The 25,321-nt window shown below is 33.4% G+C and overlaps 1 protein-coding gene across 2 annotated transcripts in view; it reads right to left on the reverse strand.

Moving 5' to 3' along the window:
* Nucleotides 1-25,321, reverse strand: part of CTNNA3 (catenin alpha 3) — a gene marked incomplete at both ends in the record, with an annotated part of 1,656,346 nt that overhangs the window by 439,581 nt on the left and 1,191,444 nt on the right. For both annotated transcript variants that reach the window (XM_080694112.1, XM_080694111.1), the window contains one exon: nucleotides 4,590-4,790. In XM_080694112.1, coding sequence (XP_080550238.1) covers nucleotides 4,590-4,790 — 201 coding nt within the window. The remainder of the gene's footprint in view (nucleotides 1-4,589; nucleotides 4,791-25,321) is intronic.

Genomic DNA, 25,321 nt, shown 5'->3' on the forward strand with positions numbered 1-25,321 from the left:
ACTCTCAGAGGCAATAACAATCCTGGTGCATCCATATGACTGGGAAAATAACAACTTGGAGTAGAAGGTGTGTTTTGACCCATAATAGGAAAAAATGTTCAAATGAATTTTTGGATGAATTTTAGAAAATTAAATAAAGTTTATGAAACAGACTGAGTGTATAATGAAAAGGAACAAAGGTAACTATGTTATGGTGGAGACTGTGGCCCAGTATCAACCAAAAAATAGGAAACCACTAAACTGTAGCCAATTCCACAGTGAAAATTATGTTGGTCAAAACCCTACTGGATATATAAAAACATTTGAATTGTATCTAGTATGTAGACAATTTTTCAAACATGTCTATACTATAGAAGGCAAGGACTGCTAGATCAAAAGCCTTTAAATTTTTAAAAATCTATAATCACTTAAGGTTGTAGGTCAGAAATGGAACCTAATGTAGCATGTTTTAATAAAGTCTATGAATGCAAGCAAGTCTGTAAATTGACTCTGCTACTTAAAATATTTTTTAAGAAAAAGTACAATTTTATAAATGGGCTCAAATATCTTTACAACAGCTTCATTTGCCTTTGAGGAAAAAAAATGTATCTAGATGATTTTCCCCTATTCTACAGAGGGAATTCTGGGTCCATATTTTGCAGTTTGGGCCTCAAGGGTACCTGTAAATGTTTCTTCCCCTAACTACCAGTTACCAACAGTGGATGCCATCAGTGTGTCTTGCTCAGGTTCACATAAGTTGTTCTATTTTAGTTAATGAACCTGGCTGACAGTAAAAACAGGTGGGTTTTGAAGTTTGCAACAGATGTTTTGGGGCCTGCTAGTATCTGAATTTGATAAGAGTCCACAAACCACTAAAAAATACACTATGTCAAGAAAAAAAATGTATCATATCAGTTCATTACTGCTTTAAGTTTTTCTCCAACCTTGTATAAAAAATATAAATAAATTTGATGTTAAGAGTCTAACCTGTAAGCTTTCCAGGTGCAATCCAGAAAGTTTCTACTTAATAAAATCAGTCAATGCATTTTCTCTCCCCATCAGGAATTTTTGACAGGTGGAGGAGCTCAGTGACAGGGAAGAATGGAACGGAATAAAGAATTTCACATGGAGATTATAGTATCCCGCCTCTGTCTCAGTGAAATGTGGCACTCCAGATGTTGAGGATATGTCACTTAAAACCAAGTGCTAACGGGTGTGAGCAATGTAAATTCCTCAAATGCAAGAGGGCAACTCTGCTTCTAACGCTGAGAAAACACTTGGAAGATGATCCCGTTCTGAAAATGTGCTAATGAGCCATAAAGTCTGATTAAAATCAAGGTAGCATGTTCCAAAAACACTCTTGGTGATTGAGATAAGTATGGTTTAGTTTTCATCCTTGATGACAATACTTCAAGGCAACTCCTGCAAAGATTAGTCTCAGGAATAAAAACAATTCACAATGGCTCCTCATTAAGTTATTTTCAGGAAGCTGGGTTAAGACCTGAGAACTATATTTTTTAAAAAATCAGTGAAAAACAGGCTATATAAATAACCATTCTTTGACTAAAATATGAACTATTAAGGCTTCATCACAAAAAAGACATTTCCAATTATGCAATTTTATAATTACTTATAAATAATAAGTCTAAGAAAGATAAAAAATAGAACTGAACAAAGATAAGCATCTCCTATTAGTTAATTGTACAAGACTAAATAGTTGTGTTTTTCATAGACAATATCTTTATAGGAGGGAAAATACTCACATTTTTCAGCTTTGATTAAGATCTGGTTAGATTGTCCATCTAATTTATTCCTCAAAATTCCCTTTAGTGAGGTAAGCTTTTGATTAATTTTTGACACAAAAGTACTTGTAGGAAAGTTTGAATTAGGTATATTTGTAAAAATCAGAAGATTTATTCAATTATACACCAACAGAATCATCTAAAAACTATAATGACAAAATTAGGAAGCTATAAACTATATTGTTAGTAAGATGCCTTTTATACAGATTAACCCAGGCTTATTCTATATTGATTATATTTGTGACTATGGGATAATTTACCTGCGGAGTTTTAACTAAAGTTATATAAAACTAATTAGAAGATAAAAACTTTTTCTTTATTTGATGTGATAATGTAGCCATACAGGTTAGGTATTTGGTTAGGTCATAATAATCACAGAGGTAATAACTAAACCAGTAATTAAATGTGTAGACAACTTTCATTTTTATTTTCTGTTCAGGTGGGTTGAGAAAAATGTTCTCACAATACACTTCACATTCTGAACAACTTTAGAGTTTTTTCTTTTACTTTTTTCTTTCTTGTGGCAAGTAAAAACTTTCTTCTGGAGGATAAAATTATAAACTTGGTACTTTATACAAACATAATCATAAAAGCATGATCACAGGGCTCTAATAATATGATTACAAAACTGAGATAATAGGCAATATAAGAGTAGTCCTAGTGATTTGCCTATTAAATTCCCTATGAAGAAATTATCATTTGGCTAAAAAGAGAACTCTTGCCAGTTTTTTCTTACAATTTTATTCGCAGAATATAAAAAAAAAATCATGGGCACAGAGAACTCTGTATTGATTTTGACTATCAACAACAAGAAAACACACACACACACACACACACACACACACACACACACACACACCACTTGAGTACAGAGAACAAATTCATTCTCAGAATACTCAGAATATAAAAAGAATCACAGACACAGATAACTCTATACTTGATTTTGACCACTGACAACAACAACCAAAAACACATACACAAAACAAAAACAAAAGCAAACAAACAAACAAAACACTGGTGTACAGAAAAGAGATACTGACTGAGCAAAACACAACTTCTTAAGCAAGTATTTTCTAGTTGAAAACACTTCTACATGACCTATTTACCTATTTGTGACACCAGTAACTTTGAGTAGGGAGGATGGAAATGTCAGTTTAATATTGAGGTGCAGATATATTTCTTTGATTTTTCCTTAGCATATTTTCAGCATTTTATTATTCTCAAAATATTTTTAAAGAGATAACCAGAAAATTATGTGCCAAGATTCATCATTGATTTTCTGTATCAACACACAAAGAAAACAAAAAAACTAATCATCAATTCTCTGCAAGCCTTCCTAAGTTTGCCTTGAAGAACTAAGTTTACATAGCCCTTCAGAACTAGTCTCTGGTGAAGCTTATTTAACTGTTGGCATGTTTATCTTAATTAACTCATCTCAAGAACCAGCCTTTCTTAAAGAAAAAGAAAAAAAACTCACCAATCCTTGTCCCTTCTACAAACCCTTTGGCTAAACAATGCACATATATTCCAAATTTAATATGCCCTGTGCATAACATAAAGTATGACTCTCTAGGATGGACGATTTAAGTACGGAATTTCAAATAGTTTAGGAATCACAGATATACCATCACTCTACTGTTAAGAGGCAATAATAAAATAATTCTACCAGAGCATTTTACAAATTCACGAAGGGTTTTAAAGAATAGAGTTCAGCTACTATGACATAAAAAATCAAGTGTCATCATTGTTTGTAAGTCCATATGAATCCTGATTCTTCAATGTTTCTTAGAAAAATATTAAATATGGAATTACAAAAGAACATTACCATTTTACTGTGTGACTCAAAGCACTTGCTGGCAGATTTTAGTAAATGGTAAATTGGGTGCTACAACCAAAACAAGTTCATATTCATTCTCATTCTCTCTCTCTCTCTCATATATATATATATATATATATATATATATATATATATATATATATATATATATATATATATATATATTGCAGTACTGGGAATGGAATCCAGGGGCATTGTACCTCCAAGCTGCAACCCTAGCCCTATTTTTTATTCTTTATTTTGAAATAGGGTCTCATTGAGTTGCAAAGGGCCTCACTAAGTAGCTGAGCCTGGCTGAGAATCACCATTCTCAGGTCTTAGTCTCCCAAATGCTGGGATTACAAGTTTACAACACCACGCCCAGCACATATATGTGTGTGTGTGTGTGTGTGTGTGTGTGTGTGTGTATGTATAATTTATCTCAAGATGAATATATATTTCTCTCTATATATAGAAATATATAGAGAAAAAAATACATATTTCTAAGCAACCAAGGAAGATTATAAGAAAAAAACTTTATTTTGCAAACAGCTGCAAATGAATGTGGGGACATTTTTATGGAAATATAAGACAAACTTGCTTTGCTTAATTAATTTAATAAAAAATTGGGGGGTATCAATGACACAGTTTAAAGATGGCCTGAAGTCTATTATATACTTAATACCACACTGGCCTAATTATATCTCCTAGCAACTATAACATTAATAAACATTCATAAGTGGTTAAGGCCTGTGGGTAATTTATATGATGAATATATTTTAAAAAGGCCTCATTTCCCCAATGAATATATTTACTTCACTGGGATAAATTTCAAATTACATAACCAGAGTATGTAAGCGCTGATCAGACAGTATAGCAATGCTCTAAACGAGCAACAAAAATGAGACCCTTTTCCCCATATGTATTAATATTTGGTATCTATGAAAATTCAAATATCAGGAGCAGTATCTGTCATTAGGGACTAGACTCACCTGTACTTGTAAGGATGTTAACATTTTTCATGACTCCTTCAGTGTAAGCCCCTGGCTCATAACTGTCCATTTCACCGGTGACGATGTGAGCAACCCTTGCTGCACGTCCTCTGATAGCACCTGCAGCCCGGTCTAAATTATCTGCATCCTGGTCTCTCAAGGCTATGATGCACTTGTTGACATCTTCTAAGATATGGCTTTCTGAAAATAAGCATAACAAATTAAGTGTGTGTGCATGCATGTGTGTGTCAAATCACAGAAACTTAGAATAATTAACTTCTGCTTTTAAACAGGGTACATCAAAAGCATTGAAAATTAACTATGAAGAAAGATTGGACATTTGTTTATATCCTTTTGCCTTTTTCATAGCCAAATCCATAAAATATACAATTTTACATTTTAAGAGGAAAATATATTGGTTACATATTAAAATTTAAGATTCTAGTTCTTGCTGGGCGTGTAATCCCCGTGCCTGGGAGGCGGAGACAGAAGGATCCTGCAGGTTCTAAACCAGCCTCGCTGGGTTAAGAGATCCTGTTTCCAAATGAAAAGTATAAAATAGATCTGGGAGTGTAACCCGGAGGTAGAAGGGTTTCCAGGAACCACAGTACCACCAAAAAACAAAAATAAAAAAAGATTCTAGTTCATTATATTTGAGGTTTCAATGATATGTATGTAGGTAGATATTAAGGACAGTTTTTAGATAAAAATGGAAACAAAATATATAATGATCAAATGCTAAGCTTTGAACAAATGCAGTTTTATACTGATAAAACTCTTCATAAATATTGTTTCTGTGCACAAATAAAACAAACCATGGAGTTCTACTAACTAGTATTTATTGACTCCTTATGAGGTTTAACACAATTATAGAAATCTTATAAATAAGTAGATAATAAAATATGTAAAAAAATATTTATTATTTTCTTAGAACTAGAGATTGAACCTAGGGACATTCTACCTCCAATCTATTCCCCAAGCCTTTCTTTTTTGTTATTCTGAAACAGGGTCTTGCTAAGTTTCTGAGGCTGCTACTGAATCAAAGATCCTTCTGCCTCCCAAGTACTGGGATTACAAGCTTGTACCACCATAGCCAATGAAAATATAATTTTTATGTTATAAAGCAATACCCTTGCAAGTCTGTGAAAACACATGTGTGTGTACACACACTAACAATCCATACTTTTGTATTGATTGATTCAAAGCAAAATAATCCCAGATAAATTTGTGTCCACTGAAAAGTGTCTCCAGATCTCCTTCTCTCCTTCCGGCTTAGATGAAGACAGGAGGGAGTTATTATCATAGAAAGATACTATATTTTTCTCCATAACTCGATTAATGCTTTCAAATATAACTAATGAGAGGAGATGAGCAAATTTGTGCAGTATCAACAAACATGAATGATAATATTTTTAAGAAGATAAAGGAATAGGAAAAGAATTAGTGTTTTCACCTCTGGCTTCATCACATAAATCCCACAGAAAACAACCACAAAAGTATCTCAGTATTGCACAGCAAATTATTTCCTCTTTCTATGTTTCTCTGTTTCTGTCATCCTGTCCTCTTCATGTATAGAAAATTAAATCAAACTACTATATACATGGTACTTGATATTTTTTGTGTGTATTGGAAATTAAACTCAGGGACACTCTGCTTCTAAGCTAAACTCCCAGCCCTATTTTATGACTTATTTTAAAACACAGTCTCACTAACTTGTAGAGGGCCTCACTAAGGAGCTGGGGCTGGCCATGAACCCGTGAACATTGTTTGTGTCTTAGCTACCCAAGTATTAGGATTACAAGTATGTTTGCATACTTTTGAGCATGCTCATGATGACCTTTGTAGATCTGACTCCTCTCCCTCCTATGCTGACTCCTTATGCTTCAGTAACATGCCTATTATGCTTTCCGCACCCCTCTATAACCTTCCATGCCTATGTCTTGTGGGCATAATATAACCTGGACCTAGACCGCCTATCCCTTTTGATCAGGTTGCTCAGCTCTCACTATTTTTCTAAGACACTACTCGAAATGTCCTTCCTCAGGAAATCTTGGCTGACTTCCTCACACCCCAGAGGATGTGTTTGGTTTCACATTGTTTGAGATCCCCATGAAATAGTTTGTATGCTTCCATAAGAGCTTCTTTTGGTATTTTAATGATATCCTAGAAAAAAAAAACACCTGTATTTCTATGAGATACTAAAATATTTCTGTTGGCAAGAATTTTATCTTATTTCATTACAACACTTCACAGCTTTTATGCTAACAAAAATGTTTATTGAGTGAATGAATGAAACTCTCATAGATGCAAACAGTAAATTATTTTGTCTAATCCTAAATAACAGGTTACAGACATAGGTGGAAATATTTCTGAGTCCTGAAGCTCAGCCAACTGAACATAAATCAAGGACAAAAAGGTCATTGACATGAAAAAGTTAAACACTGAAAAAATTCACTATAAATGCACTAGGATTTTAACCTGATTTGTAGTATTCTGTTATAAATGCCTGTAATAAATTTAGGCCTACTCTAATCTCAACAGAAAGCACATGTGAATCATAACCATCTTATTTCTCATAGAATTGAGAAATTCAAGTGTAGAAGGCATAATAATCATCAGTTTTTTAAGTCTACAGATGTATACTTTAATGACTCATTAAAAAGTTATCATTCCAACTACATTAAATTTTTCCAAACAAACAAAACATGTATGGATACCAAGAATGTTCAATCTGCATTCATTAAAGGTACTTAGTTTTAGATTGCAGTGTTTTTGCTCAGTTCTATAAAAATAAAATAATAGAAAAATTGTTCATTCTTGGAAGACTAATTCACTTATAAACTCATTAATTTCTGTTTAACTAAAGATGAAATCCTATATGCCACAGCTCTTTTTCCCCAGTGTATTTTGCACAGGAAAAAATACACAAAGAATATTCTCTAACAATGATTTCAGTAGTCACCTCTTTTTTAGAACAATGATATATATTACTTAAATAGGGAATAAAATACACCAAGAATTTTCTGTTTTATTTAAATGTTGGGGCCTTATAAAAGTTTTGTGGTTATCATTTACAACTAAATTCTGTGAACAGAGGCCATTGTGCTAATCATTTTTTATAACTACAGAGGGAAGGTTAGATATGGAAATAAAAGTCCATTATAAACATATACTATATAAAAATAAGAGTAAAAACTGGCAAAAAGCATATGATCAGATTTATCTGATGGAGCTACAATGAGAATGTTAGCAACAGTGGCTAATTGAACTATATAACTACTAGAAAATCACAAATATATTAGGACAGTTTTGCATACTTTGCATTATTGTAACACTTTTTCATTACCCTGAGTGTTTCACAGAATACTAGAAATATCTATTTGTGTGATATTATAAACACACTTTGACAGGAAAAAAGAATCAAAATATTGGTTATTTCACACATATGTTAAACATTAATTCCATACAAGAGCTAGCTAAACAACTTCTCAATTGTGATTGTTGTGTTGTTATTCACTCATTAGGTGAGTTTAAGTAGATAAATGATCTCTGTAAATGGCTTCTGTTTTCCATGCCTACAAATACAGCCTGTAGATCTTTAGGAAAGAATAAAAGCACAAAATTTCTTGTTGACAAACTTGCCCTAGTTATATTCCTTAAAACTATGCTGATGAAATACTGGTTTTACTCATTAAACACAGCAAAAGTCATTAGACCTTCTACTTCTGATTTATCTTTTTTTATTTGTAGGTTCATTTGGTCTTAAAATTATATCATTTTTAAAAGTTAGGCATGGTGGCATATATGTATAATCCCTGTGCTCAGGGGTCTGAGATAGGAGGATCACACTTTTGAGGGGAGCTTCAATAGTGTAGTGGTACTCAGCAACCTAGCAAGACCCTATTTCAAAGCAAAAAGTAAAAAACTTGGCTAGAGATGTAGCTCAGAGGTAGAATGCACCTGGGTTCAATCATCATCGAAATGAGAGAGAGAGAGAGAGAATGAGAGAGAGAGAATATTATAGAACATACACATTTCAAATGTTGTCCTTTGAAGAACTGACATATAAGGAAGATTTATCTTTACAGCTTTAGTGTATCAACTTAACACTTGATGTGAGGTGATGGGTGGAATGTCCTACTGTTAGTACAAATGCTGAAGTGCATTATTTTAAGAGCAGAGTATTGCTGAATTAATAGTAATTCACATCAATCATCTTATTATTAATTCCCCATCAATCACCCTGAAATGCAAAGGATGGTTTCTCTTCTGTTGAAAAACAGTAACACACAAGGCAAAAGAAAGTGATCATTCACTGAAAAGTACTTCATTTATTGAAAACTTTTCTATAAAACTCTGCCTTCCATCACTACAAATGAAGCAAAATAATATTTTGGAATGCATTTTTTTCAAAGAGGTCTATAATCTTTCTCTTAATTTTTCAGGTTTCCTCAATTAAAACCAGAATTTAAAGGCCAACTCTACTGCCTCAGAGAAGGTAGAAAACAAGAAGTTCAGAGAGAACAAAGAGATAACCAATGGGCATTTGATTTCCAAACTGGATTCTTACAATGCCAAAGCCCAGAAAACAGACTAAAAATATAAGCCCATTTTGCTTTCAAAAACAAGAATATGCTGATAAGTAAATACTTTTTTTTTAATTCCTGAAGCTGCACTTTGAATGTACTAATGGCAATGCCTGAGGTAGGAGAGAGATTATGCTATAGTTTCGTCAACTGGTTAATAGTATACTATCAATAGTTCCCTCTCTTGATATCTGGGTACATAAAACAAAATATTTAGCATAAAAATAGGAAAGGAAAATGACAAACTTTTTCCAATAAAACCCAGTTAAAATCTAAAATAGAATAAATTCCCAAATTGCAAGGATTAAGGTTAGCTATCCAGTGTGCATGTACCCAGAGAGCAAGTTAGGCTAAGTTTAATTACAAGAAAACAAATTCCTGTTTTTAATACCCATATCTATAGCTATTAAACACCCATTATATTGACAAGTATGAAAATATACAACAAACAAAAACCAGAATACACTAATTTTTCTTTCTCTTTTACCAGAAACAAATGAAACCAAAAAGCAAATGGGATGTACCATTGTGTAACCTAATTGTAGATGGCTGAAACTTTTGTTTGGCAAGAATCTGACAATGATTGATTTTCAAATTAATCAATATATCAGAGAAAGATTTAAACAAGTACTATTTTGAGAAAAATGAGTATGTATAGCTAAATGTAAAACATCCTGCAATGGTTTAGATTTAGAATGTCTTTTGGTTGTGGCAGTGAATTCTAGACTCACCTCTTAGTTACTCAACTATAATCACTTTATAATTCAATCAGTTTCTTTTGCTTTACACAAAATTTTGGCCACCTTCTCTGCACTACAATCTGCTCATCCTTCATCGAACATCAGGCAACTTGAGCTTAACCTGACTTACCTCTGACACAAATCAAAACAAAATGTCTCAGATTGTTTTAATAAATAGTCGAAGATGGTTATTCTCAAGGTAGTTATCAACTGTACTTATAGCACTTGCATTACTTATGTGCAAATGATTCTTTAGAAATAAAAAAAACAGAAAAAGAGTCATTGAATCCTTTGTCTTCCTGGAAACAAGGTAACAATGTTGGAAGGGTCTTTTTTGTTTTTTACCATACCGGGGATGAAACCCAGGGGCATTCTGCTTCCGAGCTACACCTCCAGCCCTATTTTTTATTCTTTATTTTGAGACAGGGTCTCACTGAGTTGCAAAAGGCTATAAATACAGTGCACCAATAAAAAATTTTAAAAAATTATATTTTGTAAACACATGACATTTCATTCTGTATTGTATTTTGATGTTTTCTTTCTCATGAAGTCATGATTTTAGCATAACTGAAAAAAGGTATAAAAACTTAGTCCTAGAGAATAAAGTTGACAGTTGTCCAAGAGACAATTGTCCATGCCTTCATTTCAGGTCTCTCCCTCCCAAGTCCCAGAGAGGAATTTCCACACCTTAGTATTTCTTTCAGTAATTCTTAAGTAGTCTTTTATAACCACTTTCTCTTTAAAATTGTTAAAAAAAAAAACATATCCAAAGCTTAGAAATATGCAAAATGGACTATTGCTTATCCTTTCTGTGTCCTGCTAGATAGACAGTACAAATCATACTTGTCTGGAAAATACCTAACGATGCAAAACTTTGTATCTTTTTTCACTTTATATTATTATTGGTTAGGATATTTTACAACTCTTCAGTGATAGAGGCTCATTATCTTTTAAAAACTCACAAATGATTCTTTTGTCACATAGAAATTCAAATAAATATTTATCTTGTACGTTGGGACTGAGTTTTGTAGAAAAGATAATCCTAAAGGTTACAGATTTGTTGCTCTTGTAGAGCAATACTCAGTTTTGTTTCTAAATGAGAAATTTTATTGAATCATTTGTGTATCTAATTCTCTTTAAACAAGCCTTATTATTTTAATAGATCACAATGATTATTTTTGACACATACTTTAAATTTGTAAAAGACATGCTTTCACTTTGTAAAATTATTTTTAGACTATGAGCTTTGACTTGAGATCTGACTTTTCAAATATTGTTCTATCCAGGGGGGGAATGCAAACCAAATATTACACATTAAATCTTAGCCCTTTGAATTGAAAATGAAAAACTGTAAAATTTCTAATAGGTAAGAAAAGAGAAAAATCAGGGTAATATTTTAGTGGTGAAGAATTTTTAAATATAATGCCAAGAGCATAATAATAAAAACAAGTAAATGTATCTTCATGAAAATGAAAAATGTCTGCTCTGCCAAAGACACTGTTAATGGAATATAAAGATAATCCAGAGACTAAAAGATAGTATCTAACAATGTATTAGAGTTTCCACTTCTCCACACCCTCACCAGCATTTGTTATAGTTTTTATTTTTAATGATTGCTGATATAGTTGGAGTTAGGTAGAATGTTTTCTTTCAGAGTAAGAAATATGTTTTTCCAGGCCATCCAGGTTTTCATGACTTGGTTTGGAAAGTCTGGAGCGATTCTTAGTTTATCTTTCAATATCACTTTGTCTTTTTATTTGTTGCCTATAAGATTCTCTCCTTGGCTTCTACATTTGTCAGTATGATTATAATTTGGCATGGAGAACCTTTTCTCTGGTCTTATCTAATGAAAGTTCTATATGTTTCCTGTACCTGTGTGTTGACCTTTATTCTATATTTGGATAATTTTCTGATATTCCTTCTCTAAAAAGATTATTTACATCTTTGATTTCAGCTTTTATTTTCTCTTCTATGCCTATTATTCTTAGGGTAGCTCTTTTAAAATTGGCCCATATCTCTTCTATATCCAATTTATTCTGTCAAAGTGTTTTTTTCTTATTGTTGAGAATTGCTTTGGCTATTCTGGGTATTTTCTTTCTCCATACAAAGTTCATGATTGATTTTTCTCAGCAATAAGAAACATGCAGGAGGTATTACAATCCCAGACTTCAAACTATACTATAGAACAATAGTAGTAAAAACAACATGGTACTGGCACAATAACAGATATACTGACCAGTGGATTAGAATTGAACATACGGAAACAAACCCATAAATCTTAAGTCAATTAATCTTTGACAAATGGGTCAAACACATTCGCTGGAGAAAAGACAGCCTTTTCAACAAGTGGTGCTGGGAGAACTGGCTAACCATTGTAAAGAGATGAATCTAAACCCCTATATCTCACCAAAAACAGGAATCAACTCAAGATGGATCAAAGACTTAGAAATTAGACCTGAGACTGTGAAGTTAGTAGAGGAGAGCATAGGTTCAACACTACAACATATTGGCACAGACAGTAACTTTCTCAACAAAACCTCCAAAGCTCAGGAAATTAAAGCAAGAATAAACAAGTGGGATAGCATCAAACTAAAAAGTTTCTTCTCATCAAAGGAAACTATCAATAACCTAAAGAGGAAGCCTACAGAATGGGAAAGGATCTTTACCAGCCACCATTCTGATAGGGGGCTAATATCCAGAATATACAAAGAGCTCAAAAAACTCTACACTACCAAAACAAACAACCCAATCAAGAAATGGGCAAATGAACTAAATAGACACTTCACAAAAGAAGAGATACAAAGGGCCAATAGATACGTGAAAAGATGTTCTTCATCACTGGCCATCAGGGAGATGCAAATCAAAAGTACCCTGAGATTCCATCTAAACCATTTGATTTCTTTATGGCAAGCATAAAGAAATCAAATAACAACAAATGCTGGCGAGGATGTGGGGAAAGAGGAACTCTCTTACAGTGTTGGTGGGATTGCAAACTATGGAGATCTGTGTTGAGATTCCTAAGAAAGGTGGGAAAGATCCACCATATGATCCAGCTATACCACTCCTGGGTATCTTTCCAAAGGGGTTGAAATCAGAGAAATACAGCAACTTATGCATACCTATGTTCATAGCAGCACAATTCGTAATAGCCTAAATATGTAACCAACCCAGATCTCCATCAACTGATATTCATCTGTTTTGGATAGCAAAACTTTGGGAAATACACACAATGGAATTCTATTTAGCCATAAAGAAGAACAAAATTATATAATTTGCAAAAAGATGGAAAGCCCTGGAGAACATTATGTTAAGTGAGATCAGCCAAGCACAGAAGGAGAAGGTTCATATGTTTCCTCTAATATGCCCAAACTAGGAAACACAGAGGATACCAGTTGGACTCCAGATAATGGAGGGGAAATATCAGCAAAGTTTGAATGGAAATATAGGAGAGGAGGAAGGCTGCTCTTGACTAATGAGGGTCTACATCTGAACATGTGTAAAATTATTAATATGACATAATTAACCTGGACAACCATTGGTGGGAGGGGGGAAGGGAAAACGGGGGCGGGGGGAGAGGGCACCAAATGTAGTTTAAATGTATACTATTTATGTTCAATAAAAAGTTGTTAAGAGAAAAAATAAAATAAAAAAGATAGAATAAATATCATAAAAAAACAAAATGTTTTTTTCTAAATTATACACTGTGCATTCATTTTTATAAACAAAATTTTTATTGAACATAAATGGTATACATTTAAACTATATTTGGTGCCCTCTCCCCCCGCCCCCATTTTCCCTTCCCCCCTCCCACCAGTGGTTGTCTAGGTTAACCATGTCCTATTCATGATTTTACACATATTCAGATGTAGACCCTCATTAATCAAGATCAGCCTTCTTCCTCTCCTATCTTGCCCTTCAAACTTTGCTGATATTTCCCCTCCATTATCTGGAGTCCAACTGGTATCCTGTGTTTCCTAGTTTGGGCATATTAGAGGAAACATATGTACCTTCTCCTTCTGTGCTTGTCTGATCTCACTTAACAATGTTCTCCAGTGCTTTCCACCTTTTTGCAAATTATATAATTTTGTTCTTCTTTATGGCTGAATAGAATTCCATTGTGTGTATTTTCCAAAGTTTTGCTATCCAAAACAGATGAATATCTGTTGATGGAGTTCTGGGTTGGTTCCATATTTTGGCTATTACGATTTGTGCTGCTATGAACATAGGTATGCATATGTTGCTGTATTTCTCTGAATTCAGTCCCTTTGGAAAGATAACCAGGAGTGGTATAGCTGGATCATATGGTGGATCTATTCCCACCTTTCTTAGGAATCTCCACACAGATCTCCATAGAGGCTGAACTACTTTGCATATCTACCAACAGTGTAAAATAATTCCTCTTTCCTCACATCCTTGCCAGCATTTGTTGTTATTTGATTTCTTTATGCTTGCCACTCTGACTGGTGTTAGATGGAATCTCACTCTGTTAAAGTTTTTTTTCTAAATTATATACTGTGCACTAATTTTTTAAGTGGTCATCTTTAAAGAGTGAGATTCTTTTTTTTCATGTGCTCTAGTCTATTGTTTAGTTTGTGTTGACGTGTTCACTTCACTGATTGCATCCTTTACTTTCTTTAGAGCTTCTTTCTAATTTTTGTTCAAGGTGTCAGATTTTTGTTTAGATTTTAATTTCTTTCAAGTTCTTATTTTTTTTCAGAAATTCTGTATTATTTCTACTATTAAAGTTCTTGTCAAGCCCAGCATGATGACAGGTGCTTGTAATCCCAGTATTCAGGAGACTGAGACCAGAAGATCGCAGTTCCCAGACAGCCTGAGCTACTTAGTGAGGCCCTTTGCAACTCAGTGAGATAGGGTTGGGGGTATAGCTCAGAGGTAGAATGTCCCTGGGTTGCATATCCAGTACTTAAAAAAAAAAGTTCTTGTCTTTCTGGCAATCTCTGCAATTCTCTGTTGGTGGGTTCTGTTAATGTGGGGTTGTGGGAGTTCATTGTTTCTTTGATATTTTTTCTTAACATGATTTCAGGTTATTTAAGTTTATATCTTTGTTGCTTTTGATAACTTTCTCTCACTATGTAGTCATCAGTTTTATATATGAGGGCAAGTTGTGTTGCATACACTGGTAATAGTTAAGTGAAGATGAAGAAGGCAGAGTAGTGGATGCCAAGAATAGGTAAAGTATCAGACAGGATTGAGTAGAATGAGAGTTTGGGTGTAGTAAGGTAATATAGTAGAGATTAGAGATAGTGAATATATAAGAAGATACTAGTAAGCAGTATACAGTATTTATGTATGGTGATATGAAATAAAGCTAATACAAGGAAAGAAAAGAAAAATATGGGACAGAGTAAAGAGTAGATGTGAAAGAGGGTAGAAGCACGTAAAAATAGTGGGAAAGAGAGCAAACAAGCACACACACAAAAATAACAACAATAACAAAACACTTACAAATATACAAGTATAAAGGAGACTTGGCTTCTACAGTCCTACTAGGCCTGCATGAATACTTTCAGCTAGTTGATGGTCACTTTCTATATTAGGTTCTTGAGTCTCTTCTAAGTGCTTTCATTTGCTCTGTAACCTATAGCAATTATGTCAGTTTTTAGCCCTATTTTTTGCTCTCCTTCAATGATTGGGACCCTGGCCTGGTGTGTGTGTCTCTCTCTCTCTCTGTTGAGGCACCAAGTGCCCCAGGTGCCTCTCCCAGTGCAATCCTGGTTCTCTGACCTCTCCAAAGAGCCTGTCCCTGAGTCTCTGTCTATGTAGGTGGTAGGTATCACTGGGACCAGATCATTGGATCTGCTTGATTTTCATAGACTCTGAGCCTGGTTATCTATCCACCTATATAAGTAGTGTGTTCTGCTGGTACTAGACCCAGCATATATGTAGGGATCCATGTTCTCAACAAAAAAAGGGGGGTTTGGTATGACTTCTTCCTAGTCGTAATGATTGAGTGAACTGTGGCAATCTCCAAAGGCCCTCCTAGGGTGCTACACCCTGCAGACTGTAGGTCTCTTTGTCCTACTGGCCCTGGGAGTTATCTGCTTAATTCGTGCCTCTGCTTTGTCAACAGCCAACTCCATCCCCACCTTCACCAGGCAAACCACAAAGTCTCAGATCCCCCAATTCTATCATTGCCATATTGAGTCTCTGCAGCTACACTGGGTGGGCTAGGCCACTACTGCCACAGTTTCTAATTGGGCATCTGAGCAGTAGGATTTCTGTCGAGCATGGAGCAAGGTGCCAACTGGTTACAATTTCTATGAGCTACAACTGCCTACTTCACATCAATTGCTGTGGGTCTCTGGAGGCCACAGTGCCCAAAGTTCTAGCATGGTTAGGCAGGATGGCAATGCCGTGGTTCCTGTGGCCATAACAGTTCCCCAGGAGAGGAACACAGGGTACTTTGCTGTCCTCCATTTTGTCTTCTGGCTGTGTATCCACTGCTTTAAATTTTTTTTGTTTTCTGTTCAATTTTTTCTGCTTTTTTTTTTCTCTTGTCAGGATGCTGCTTTCTGTCGATAGCGATTGACTGTCAGAAAGACTGTGATGTGCTGCTTTCCTCAGTCTCCATCTTCCTCATGATTTTTCTCTTAAAGTTCTCTATTTTTGATAGTTTTATATTTAAATGCTGTTATTTAATATTTAATTTGACTCTGATAATATACATTGTCTAAAATCTTAAAGGTAGATTTACTAAAATATTGAAAGAGGGATACCAAAACCCCTTTTGAATATATTTAACCTATTTTTCTAACAAGCAGGATATTATCAGGCAGAAACAAGTAATGATACAGTTTACTAAACTGTATTTTTAAAAGTAATTGAAATAACTAGAAAAATTATCATGGATTAGAATTTCAGGAAAATGATTATAAAGGTTTTCACCTCAATTATAACCTGGAAACACACCTGCAAGTGACACTGAAAGATAACATATATTAACACTTTGCAAATGGGCCCAGTTATTGGAATACTTTAGAAGAACTAGCTAATTAGAAGTTAAAATAGTTTTTTTTTTTTTGTGGCAGGTACATAGATATTTCTGAGTGATTCAGCCATGATATATTAGTTAGTTCTTCACTGCTACCATAATGGCTGAAAAGAACAACTTAGAAGAAGTAAAGTTTATTCTGGATCAAGGTTTCAGAGGTCCAGTCCATGGTCAGGTGCCTCCAAGGCAGAAACATCATGGCAGCAGGGCTTGGTGAAAGAGTTTCTCAACTCATGACCGATAACAAGCAGAGAAAGAGCAAATGAAAGAGAGAGAGGAACTAGAGAAGGATATAGTCCGCAAGATCACACAGCCACTAACCTACTTCCTTCAGTCATACCCCACATGCCTACAATTACCAGGTAGTAAATCTATTCACATTATTAATCCATTAGTAGATTAAGTCACTGATGCGGTTAGAGCCATCTTGATTATTTCACCTATGAACATTGCCACATTGCCAGCACATGAAGTTTTGGGGGCATTCTAGGTCCAAACCATTATACTTAGCCTCATAACTCATTGGTAGAATATTTATTGAGCATTAAGAGAAACTGAGTTATTTCCTTGGGATATATAGAGAAGTGGTGGAGTTAGGTCAAGGAATGACTGTTCCCAAACTATGACACAAAAAGATTCCTTTTGTAGTAACAAAATGCCTTTCTGCACATGCATAGTTTTAAAGATTTATGTCATAATAACATTTAGGCCATAGCTACTGCCTGAAATAACACTAACAATGAATTATTTGATAATGCAAAATTCCTCTTGATAAACATAAGTAATATCTCTTAAAAATAATGTTGTAAACCGGGCGTGGTGGCACACGCTTGTAATCCCAGCATTCGGGAGGCTGAGACCGGAGGATTGCAGTTTGCAGACAGCCTCAGCTACTTAGTGAGGCCCTCTGCAACTCAGTGAGACCTGGATTCAAAATAAAAGAATAAAAAATAGGGCAGAGGGTGTAGCTCGGAGGTTAAATGCCCCTGGGTTCCATCCCCAGACCCGCAAAAAAAAAAAAAAAAAAAAAAAAAAGTTGTAAAACAACTTAAAAAGCATATAAAATAATTAAATTACATTAAACGATAACTATGAGATCACTTTAAGTGAAAATATCAGCATACTTATTAAGATAGGGATTTGTTTAAAAATAATGTTTTTTATTTTCTGTAATGTATGATTTAATTACCTGTCTTTTCACAAAAAAGATAAAAAGAGAATTTCCAAATGTCCGATGCTAGTTTTCTATAGGTGGTATGCGTGGCATTTATGCATAATATTTAGTTTTAAAGGTTTTTATATATTTTAATAAATATGCAGTAATGGACAGTAATATTACTTTGATGATGGCTATTTACTTTATTCTTAATTTATATACTCTATTATGTGTATATGCACGTGTGTGGGGTGTGTGGGGTGTGTGTGTGTGTGTGTGTGTGTGTGTGTGTGGTGTTGCTAGGAATTGAGCTCAGGAACACTATACTTAAGAGCTATACCCCTAGACCTGTTTTATTTTTTATTTTGAGACAGGGTCTCACTAAGGTGCTAACAGCCTAAGTTGCTGAAGTTGGCTTTAAACCTGTGAGCCTCCTGTCTCAGCCTCACAAGTCCTGGAATTACATACTTTTGCTCCCAGGTCTCATTTATGTACTTTATTTTTAATTAGAAAACTATTAAACAGAGATCCTTACTAGGTAAAACTTAGGAAATTAAAAACAAGTAGTATTTATTAACAACAATGCACTATTGTAATAAACATAGCACCTAAATGCCCAGATAAACTTTCACACTCTTAGTTTTCTAAGGGTTATTTTTCTCCTGTCTGTTTTTTTTTTCCTTTCTGCTTAAAAAGGATAATAATTGTAATTGTAAATTGAATTTTTAAAAATTGATGAGATTTATATATTAGTTAATTCATTATATAATTTATTCAATAATGTTATAATCATTAATTCAATAAATATTTACAAAGTTCCTACAACTAGATATTTTGCCGAGTATAGGAAAGGACAAGATAATTCACAGTCTTTGATTTAAAAATAATTCACAATATAATCATGAAAATAACAACCCCAAGGATCATAAGTGCTATAACTTACATAGATTAATTATACTAGATCATTTCTTTTACCAGTAACATACTTCCCCTTTCTATGTTTGCATATTATGGCATTATGTACCAGGTTTTGTCCATTTGAGCTCAGACTAATCACAATATGTTTGTTTTAGCCCTTGTAAAAGAAGTCTTTTAATTTTTATTGGCGCACTGTAATTGTACATCTTAATGGCGTACAAGATGGCGAAGGCATACATGCACACATCTCTCATTTAGCCTTTCCCCAATTTCCAACCCATATCCTCCCCCCTTCCTCCTTCTCATGTTTGGCTTAATGGTTGATTTTAACATGTTTATGAAAATACATCATGTACATTTTGGAATTTTCCTCTTCTCCCCTCCTATTCCATACTTTTATTAGTGCATTGTAAATACACATCATAGGTTTATGTTTATATAAACATACATGTACCCAACATTCATTTGATTCTTTTAGGTTCATTGTATATTGATAAGTTTCTTGGTGATTATGGGAAAAGGAGGTGTCAATTTTCCTGTAAAAATTAGCTACTGATGTCTACATATAGAAATGACATAAGGACATAAATGTTTACTTCATTTTTTTCTATTTTTAGAGTTAGTGATCTATCTTGTTAGTTATATTTAACTATAAAATAAGATTTTAAGTGATTATAATTGCCATTAATTTCCTTGTACCATTCCAGAATGTCTTTGCTACAGTGATAATTTTATAAACACTGAATGATTGCTTTAAAATTTTTACTAACTTTAAAATCTTCAAGTTTTATATCAACCAGTTTTCAAATATTGTTTCATTAGCTAGTTTACTTATGATTTTCATGTCATTTTCTTTGCACATTTTAATTATTTTTAGTTCTTTCACAACTTGTAAAATAAAATTTATGGCTTTCATATACAAACATCTTAGTTCAGCTTAAGTCAGATTTGAGAAGAGATAGGTTTAAAATTTAACATTTTCCTATGTAAAGCAAAAAAATAATTTAATTATCTTATTTCCTAATTATATGCCTGAGAATACATTTTCCTCTCATACAGAAACTTCTAAAGTAAAACGTGCCACAGATATCAGTCAGTCCAATAATCACAATGATTCCAAAGCAGCAGTTTAATCTCTAAGGTACTGATTTTAGAAGGGAATGTTGCCAAGGCGCCAACATGATGGGAGGTGATAGTACAGGACAAAATGTCCAACTAATAAGGATCATAGTAGGGAAACTGGTAGAGGTAATTTACTGAGGTCAGTGGAAATAAAATCAGAAAAAAATGGTAATGTGACAGGAAACACTGTTATCAGTAATGAAAGGTAAGTTGTTGAAAAGATTGATAAAAATGTGAACCAAAACTTGCTTACCCTTTTGAATGTTAACTTTAAAAAATAGAGAATGATAAGCCAGGCGTGGTGGCGCACGCTTGTAATCCCAGCACTCGGGAGGCAGAGACAGGAGGATCACGCAGGTTCGAAGACAGCCTTGCTGGCTTAAGAGACCCTGTTTCCAAATAAAATATAAAATAGTTCTGGGAGGGTAGCCCGGAGCTAGAAGGGTTCAATCCCCAGGACCACCAAAAAAAAAAAAAATAGAGAATGATAATCTTTATTCAATATCTTGAATGAAAATAAAAATTCTCTTAAAAATGTAGAGAGCCCAGTAAGGGCTTTATACAGCTTGCTTTTTTTTTTTTTTTAAGTTCTAAATCTCCATTGTCAGACCATCTAATCAAACCATCCCGAACAAATTCAATATTATTATCTCAGCAACCTTGTCTGGAAGGCCATCTCTTGCATTTAAGCATCTCTGCATGAAAAACAGATTCACAACATCTGGTCTGATTTAATTTTCCTTTAATTTTCATTTTGTTGCCTTTTCCATTTTATTACTTTTTCCAGTAATGTTTGTTGAACTGCAAATAGTGATTTTCACTGGTAATGTTGTGTTTACTTCATTTTTTTCTATTTTTAGAGTTAGTGATCTATCTTGTTAGTTATATTTAACTATAAAATAAGATTTTAAGTGATTATAATTGCCATTAATTTCCTTGTACCATTCCAGAATGTATATCTAACAATTTTTATTATAGATTATTAATGGTCATGCCAGTAAAATCCCAGTTAAATATACTTGTGCATATTTTCTCAATGCTATGTACACCTGAACTCTGATTTATTTTTTTGCATTAGGTGCCTCTTTTGCCCTAGTGAATTCTCAACATATCTAGAAAGTAAACTGAGGACATAAAACCATGTCATTGTCATTCTAATACAAAAACATGAGGCGCAAAAATAATAAACCAAGTAATGAGCACAGTTCTTGACTTTGACAGTCAATGAATAAATACAAACATATAGTACTATGCATTCACATACAAGTGTGTAAATGTATATGTGTGAAAGAAAAAGGCTGCCACATGTTATACAAGGGCATCAAAGAACTTAAGTTTAAGAAGTATACTATTTTTCTCATATTTAATATTTATTCCAAACCTTAGACCTGACATCAAAATGTCATCTCTTATCAAGAAATAGAAAGTCAACATGCAGAATCTCTTTGTTTCTCAGATTTATTCTATTCTCTCAAGAAAATTGCTATATGAGTCCTAATGTCATATGTGGTAAACACAGATATATGTGGTGAATTGAATCACATTTTAGTGATGCTGCTAAATGTAAGTCCATAATTGGCCTATATTACTTATACCTTTAGCCATTGAAGGGTTAATCTTTATAATTTATTAGCTGCTGGTAGGTGCAAAGGAAGAACACATTTCCATTGATGTCATTTCTCTGGTACAGCAATCTTAATTTTATAACATTTGTTTATAAATTATTTACGTTAAATTATTTTTAATAAAACAGCAAATTTTAAACAAGAATTTCTAAATATAACAATTTACAACAGCTTTTAAAAATTAAACTCCTAAGAAAATATACAAATGTATACTCACATTTACAATATACAAATGTATACAAATGTACACTTTTGTTTTTGTAATAGAATGACAATGACATGGTTTTAAATCCTCAGTTTACTTTCTAGATATGTTGAGAATTCACTAGGGCAAAAGAGGCACCTAATGCAGAAAAATAAATTAGATTTCAGGTGTACATAGCATTTTATGTATACTCACATACAATGCATATTATGCTTTTTATGATCTATTAAACTCAATACTTATAAAAATAAAAGCATATTTAAAAATAAAACATGAATCCAAGTATGGTTTTACACACTTGCAATCCCAGTATTTGGGAGGGTGAGAAAGAAGAATCTCAAGTTTAAAGCAAGAGTCAGCAATTAGTGAGACCCTCAACAACTCAGTGAAACCTTGTTTCAAAATAAAAATGGCACTGAGGTATAACTGGAATGTAGAATGGCCCTGGGTTTGATATTTCATGCCAAACTGAGAAAAAAACAAAAACCAAACACAAAAGAAAAACATGAATAATATAAAATAAAATATAAACAAATCAATCATAAGGTTAAACAATTGGAACTAATATTCTACATATCTGTCACTGTGCTTTGTAGCAGTCAAACAAAATAAAAAATATGAAATGTTAGAAAAGGAAGTAACTAGGAAATTTAATTATTTGTTCTCCACTTAAATAGTTCCTTTGCAAAGATATTTTTTCCTTGACAGATGATTTTGAAAGTTGTCTATTACATGGTTATTGGGTGAGGTGCCTAAGATGAAATCAATATACTTACACTAATATCCCTATGCCATCAACATTGGCATGTGTGAGAGTGAGTATATCTAGATAATAAGTAAAATTTATTGCTGATATATCAACTCCTGATGCCTATTTTCTCTTTTAATAGCATTATATAAACTCTAGATTTTCTCTTCCCTGTGGATAAACATTTTTCACTAGCAAAATTGAGTGCAATAGATCCACTGTTCACTCAGACATAGAAATAAGACTATTACCTAGAGTATTCTTCATTTACTGAAACTTCAGCACTAAGGACAGTGTATGAGAATATAATAAGCACCCAAGGAAGATACTAAAAAGAGCAAACACTGTACATTAGCATTTTTCTTAAGTATCTATTAAATTTCTTTGCAAGTTGTATTTTTATACATGTTAATATTTCAGTAATTAACACAAGCAATGTTATTTTCAAGACATAATCGCTATTTGTATAACATGTTTAATTTATATATTTATCACATTTTTATTGGGGATCTATTATATGCTAGAAACTTTACTACTTTCAGAGTAAATGGTAATATTTTTTAAAAGTCCTGATTAGACTCCATTAAGATGTATAACTACAATGCGCCAATAAAAGTCCTAATAGTCTTGGTTATAAATACATTAGGAGAAACAGATCCTAAATTAATGACAAATGTAAATGTAAGAACATATGCCAAATGTTATCATAGAGAACAATTCTGAAATATTTTTACATAAACTGGTTAGAAAAGCCACTTTAGACTTAAGAAAAATGGCCAGAGACAGATCATCTCAAAGGGATGGATATAAAAGAAGGAAGCAATATGATATCCTAAAGCCCAACTGAGTTTATTAGGATTATGTAACCATCTCTGTCTTTTCATTATGTATAAGTTGGTGCTGAGCAAATCATGAATGATATAAAGACATTGTTTCAATTGTATAACCAATTTTAATATTTTAATAATAGATAAGTGAGGCTCTATATTCAGATTTCAATTATATTTGGCAATCAGATAGATGCAAATCAAAACTACCCAGAGATTTCGCCTAACTCCAAATAGAATGGCAATCATTCAAAACACAAATAACAACAAATGCTGGCGAGGATGTGGAAAATTTGGAACTTTAAAACACTGTTGGTAGGATTGCAAATTAGAGCAACCACTTTGGAAAACAGTATGGAAGATCCTCAGAATGGGAATGAACTTACCATTTGATCCAGCAATACCACTCCTGGGTAACTACCCAAAAGAAAAGGAAACCAAACTACCAAACTAATGCATGCGTATTCATGTTCATAGCTGTAAAATTCACCATAGCCAAACTATGGAACCCGTCAAGATGCCCATCAACAGATGAATGGATTACAAAACTGTGGGATATGTACACAATGGGATTTTATTCAACCATAAAGAAAAACACAATTACATCATTTAAAGGGAAATGGATGGAACTCAAGGACATTATACTAAGTGAGATTAGTCAGATAAAAAAAATAAGAAATCAGATGCTTTCCATAATATGTGAAAGCTAAGGAGAAATGGGTAACAGGAGGAACTCTAGATGAAGAAGAAGACCCTATAGAGAAGCAAATAAGGTGACCTAACTGAGAGGACTGGAGGGGGTAAGAGGGAAACTCTCTAAAGCACATGATGTACTTAAGCAAACATATCAAGGTCAATCATTAAGCCAAGCATGGGAAGGAGGGACGGGGAGGGAATGGGGTGGGGGGATTAGGTAAGGGCTGATTGGATGATGTGTGCATGTTTGTCTCCACAAGTCTTTTATCCCACTAAGATGTATGACTACAATGCACCAATAAAAAATTTAAAAAATAATTAAGTTAAATATGTATGTATGTATGTAATCCAATAACCATGATGAACTCCTTGTTACACAGCTCTGGCTGACATCAGCTCTGTTAGTAAAATAATCAGCATAAAGATCTATGGTTATAGTTTTAAATTATATAATTTATATTAAATGATGAGACTTATGTCTGACATTTAACATATACTCAGTAAATTTTGTTATTATTTCAACTAGTAACAATTTAAGAAGAAATATTTAATAGATTTAGTTCTAAACAATTCTTGTTTCAATTTTTTATTAGTACATTGTAATTGCACATCTTATGGAGTACAAGGTGGTAGAGGCATACATGCATACATAACCCAATTAGCCCTTACTCAATTACCACCCTGTTATTTCTCCCCTCTCTCCTTCTCATATTTGGCTTAGTGATTTATTTAGATGTGTTTGTGAATGTACATCATGTACATTAGGAAATTTCCTTTTTTTCTTCCTGTCACCCTGAGTTAGGTCACCTTATTTACTTATCTATAGCAATTAATTTGAATCAGTACATGTAATTTATAGTGTTTATTACTTTCTTTCTTTTTTTTCCCAAAAAGTGATAGTGTGCACAGCTTAAGCAGTGTCTTAGAACTGATTATGTTAACTCTTGGGGTCATCGTCTGCATCCCTTTATGTCCAGTATTCTCTTTCTGAGTGAGTAATGTAGGGATCCTAGACATTTTCCCAATTCAAAATCACATACAAAATTCCTGAACATTTTCTCTAGAGCCTTTTCTGAATAACACTACTATTTGCACTT

The sequence above is a fragment of the Muscardinus avellanarius genome (assembly GCF_963383645.1).
Source record: "Muscardinus avellanarius genome assembly, chromosome: 4".
Classification (NCBI taxonomy): domain Eukaryota; kingdom Metazoa; phylum Chordata; class Mammalia; order Rodentia; family Gliridae; genus Muscardinus; species Muscardinus avellanarius.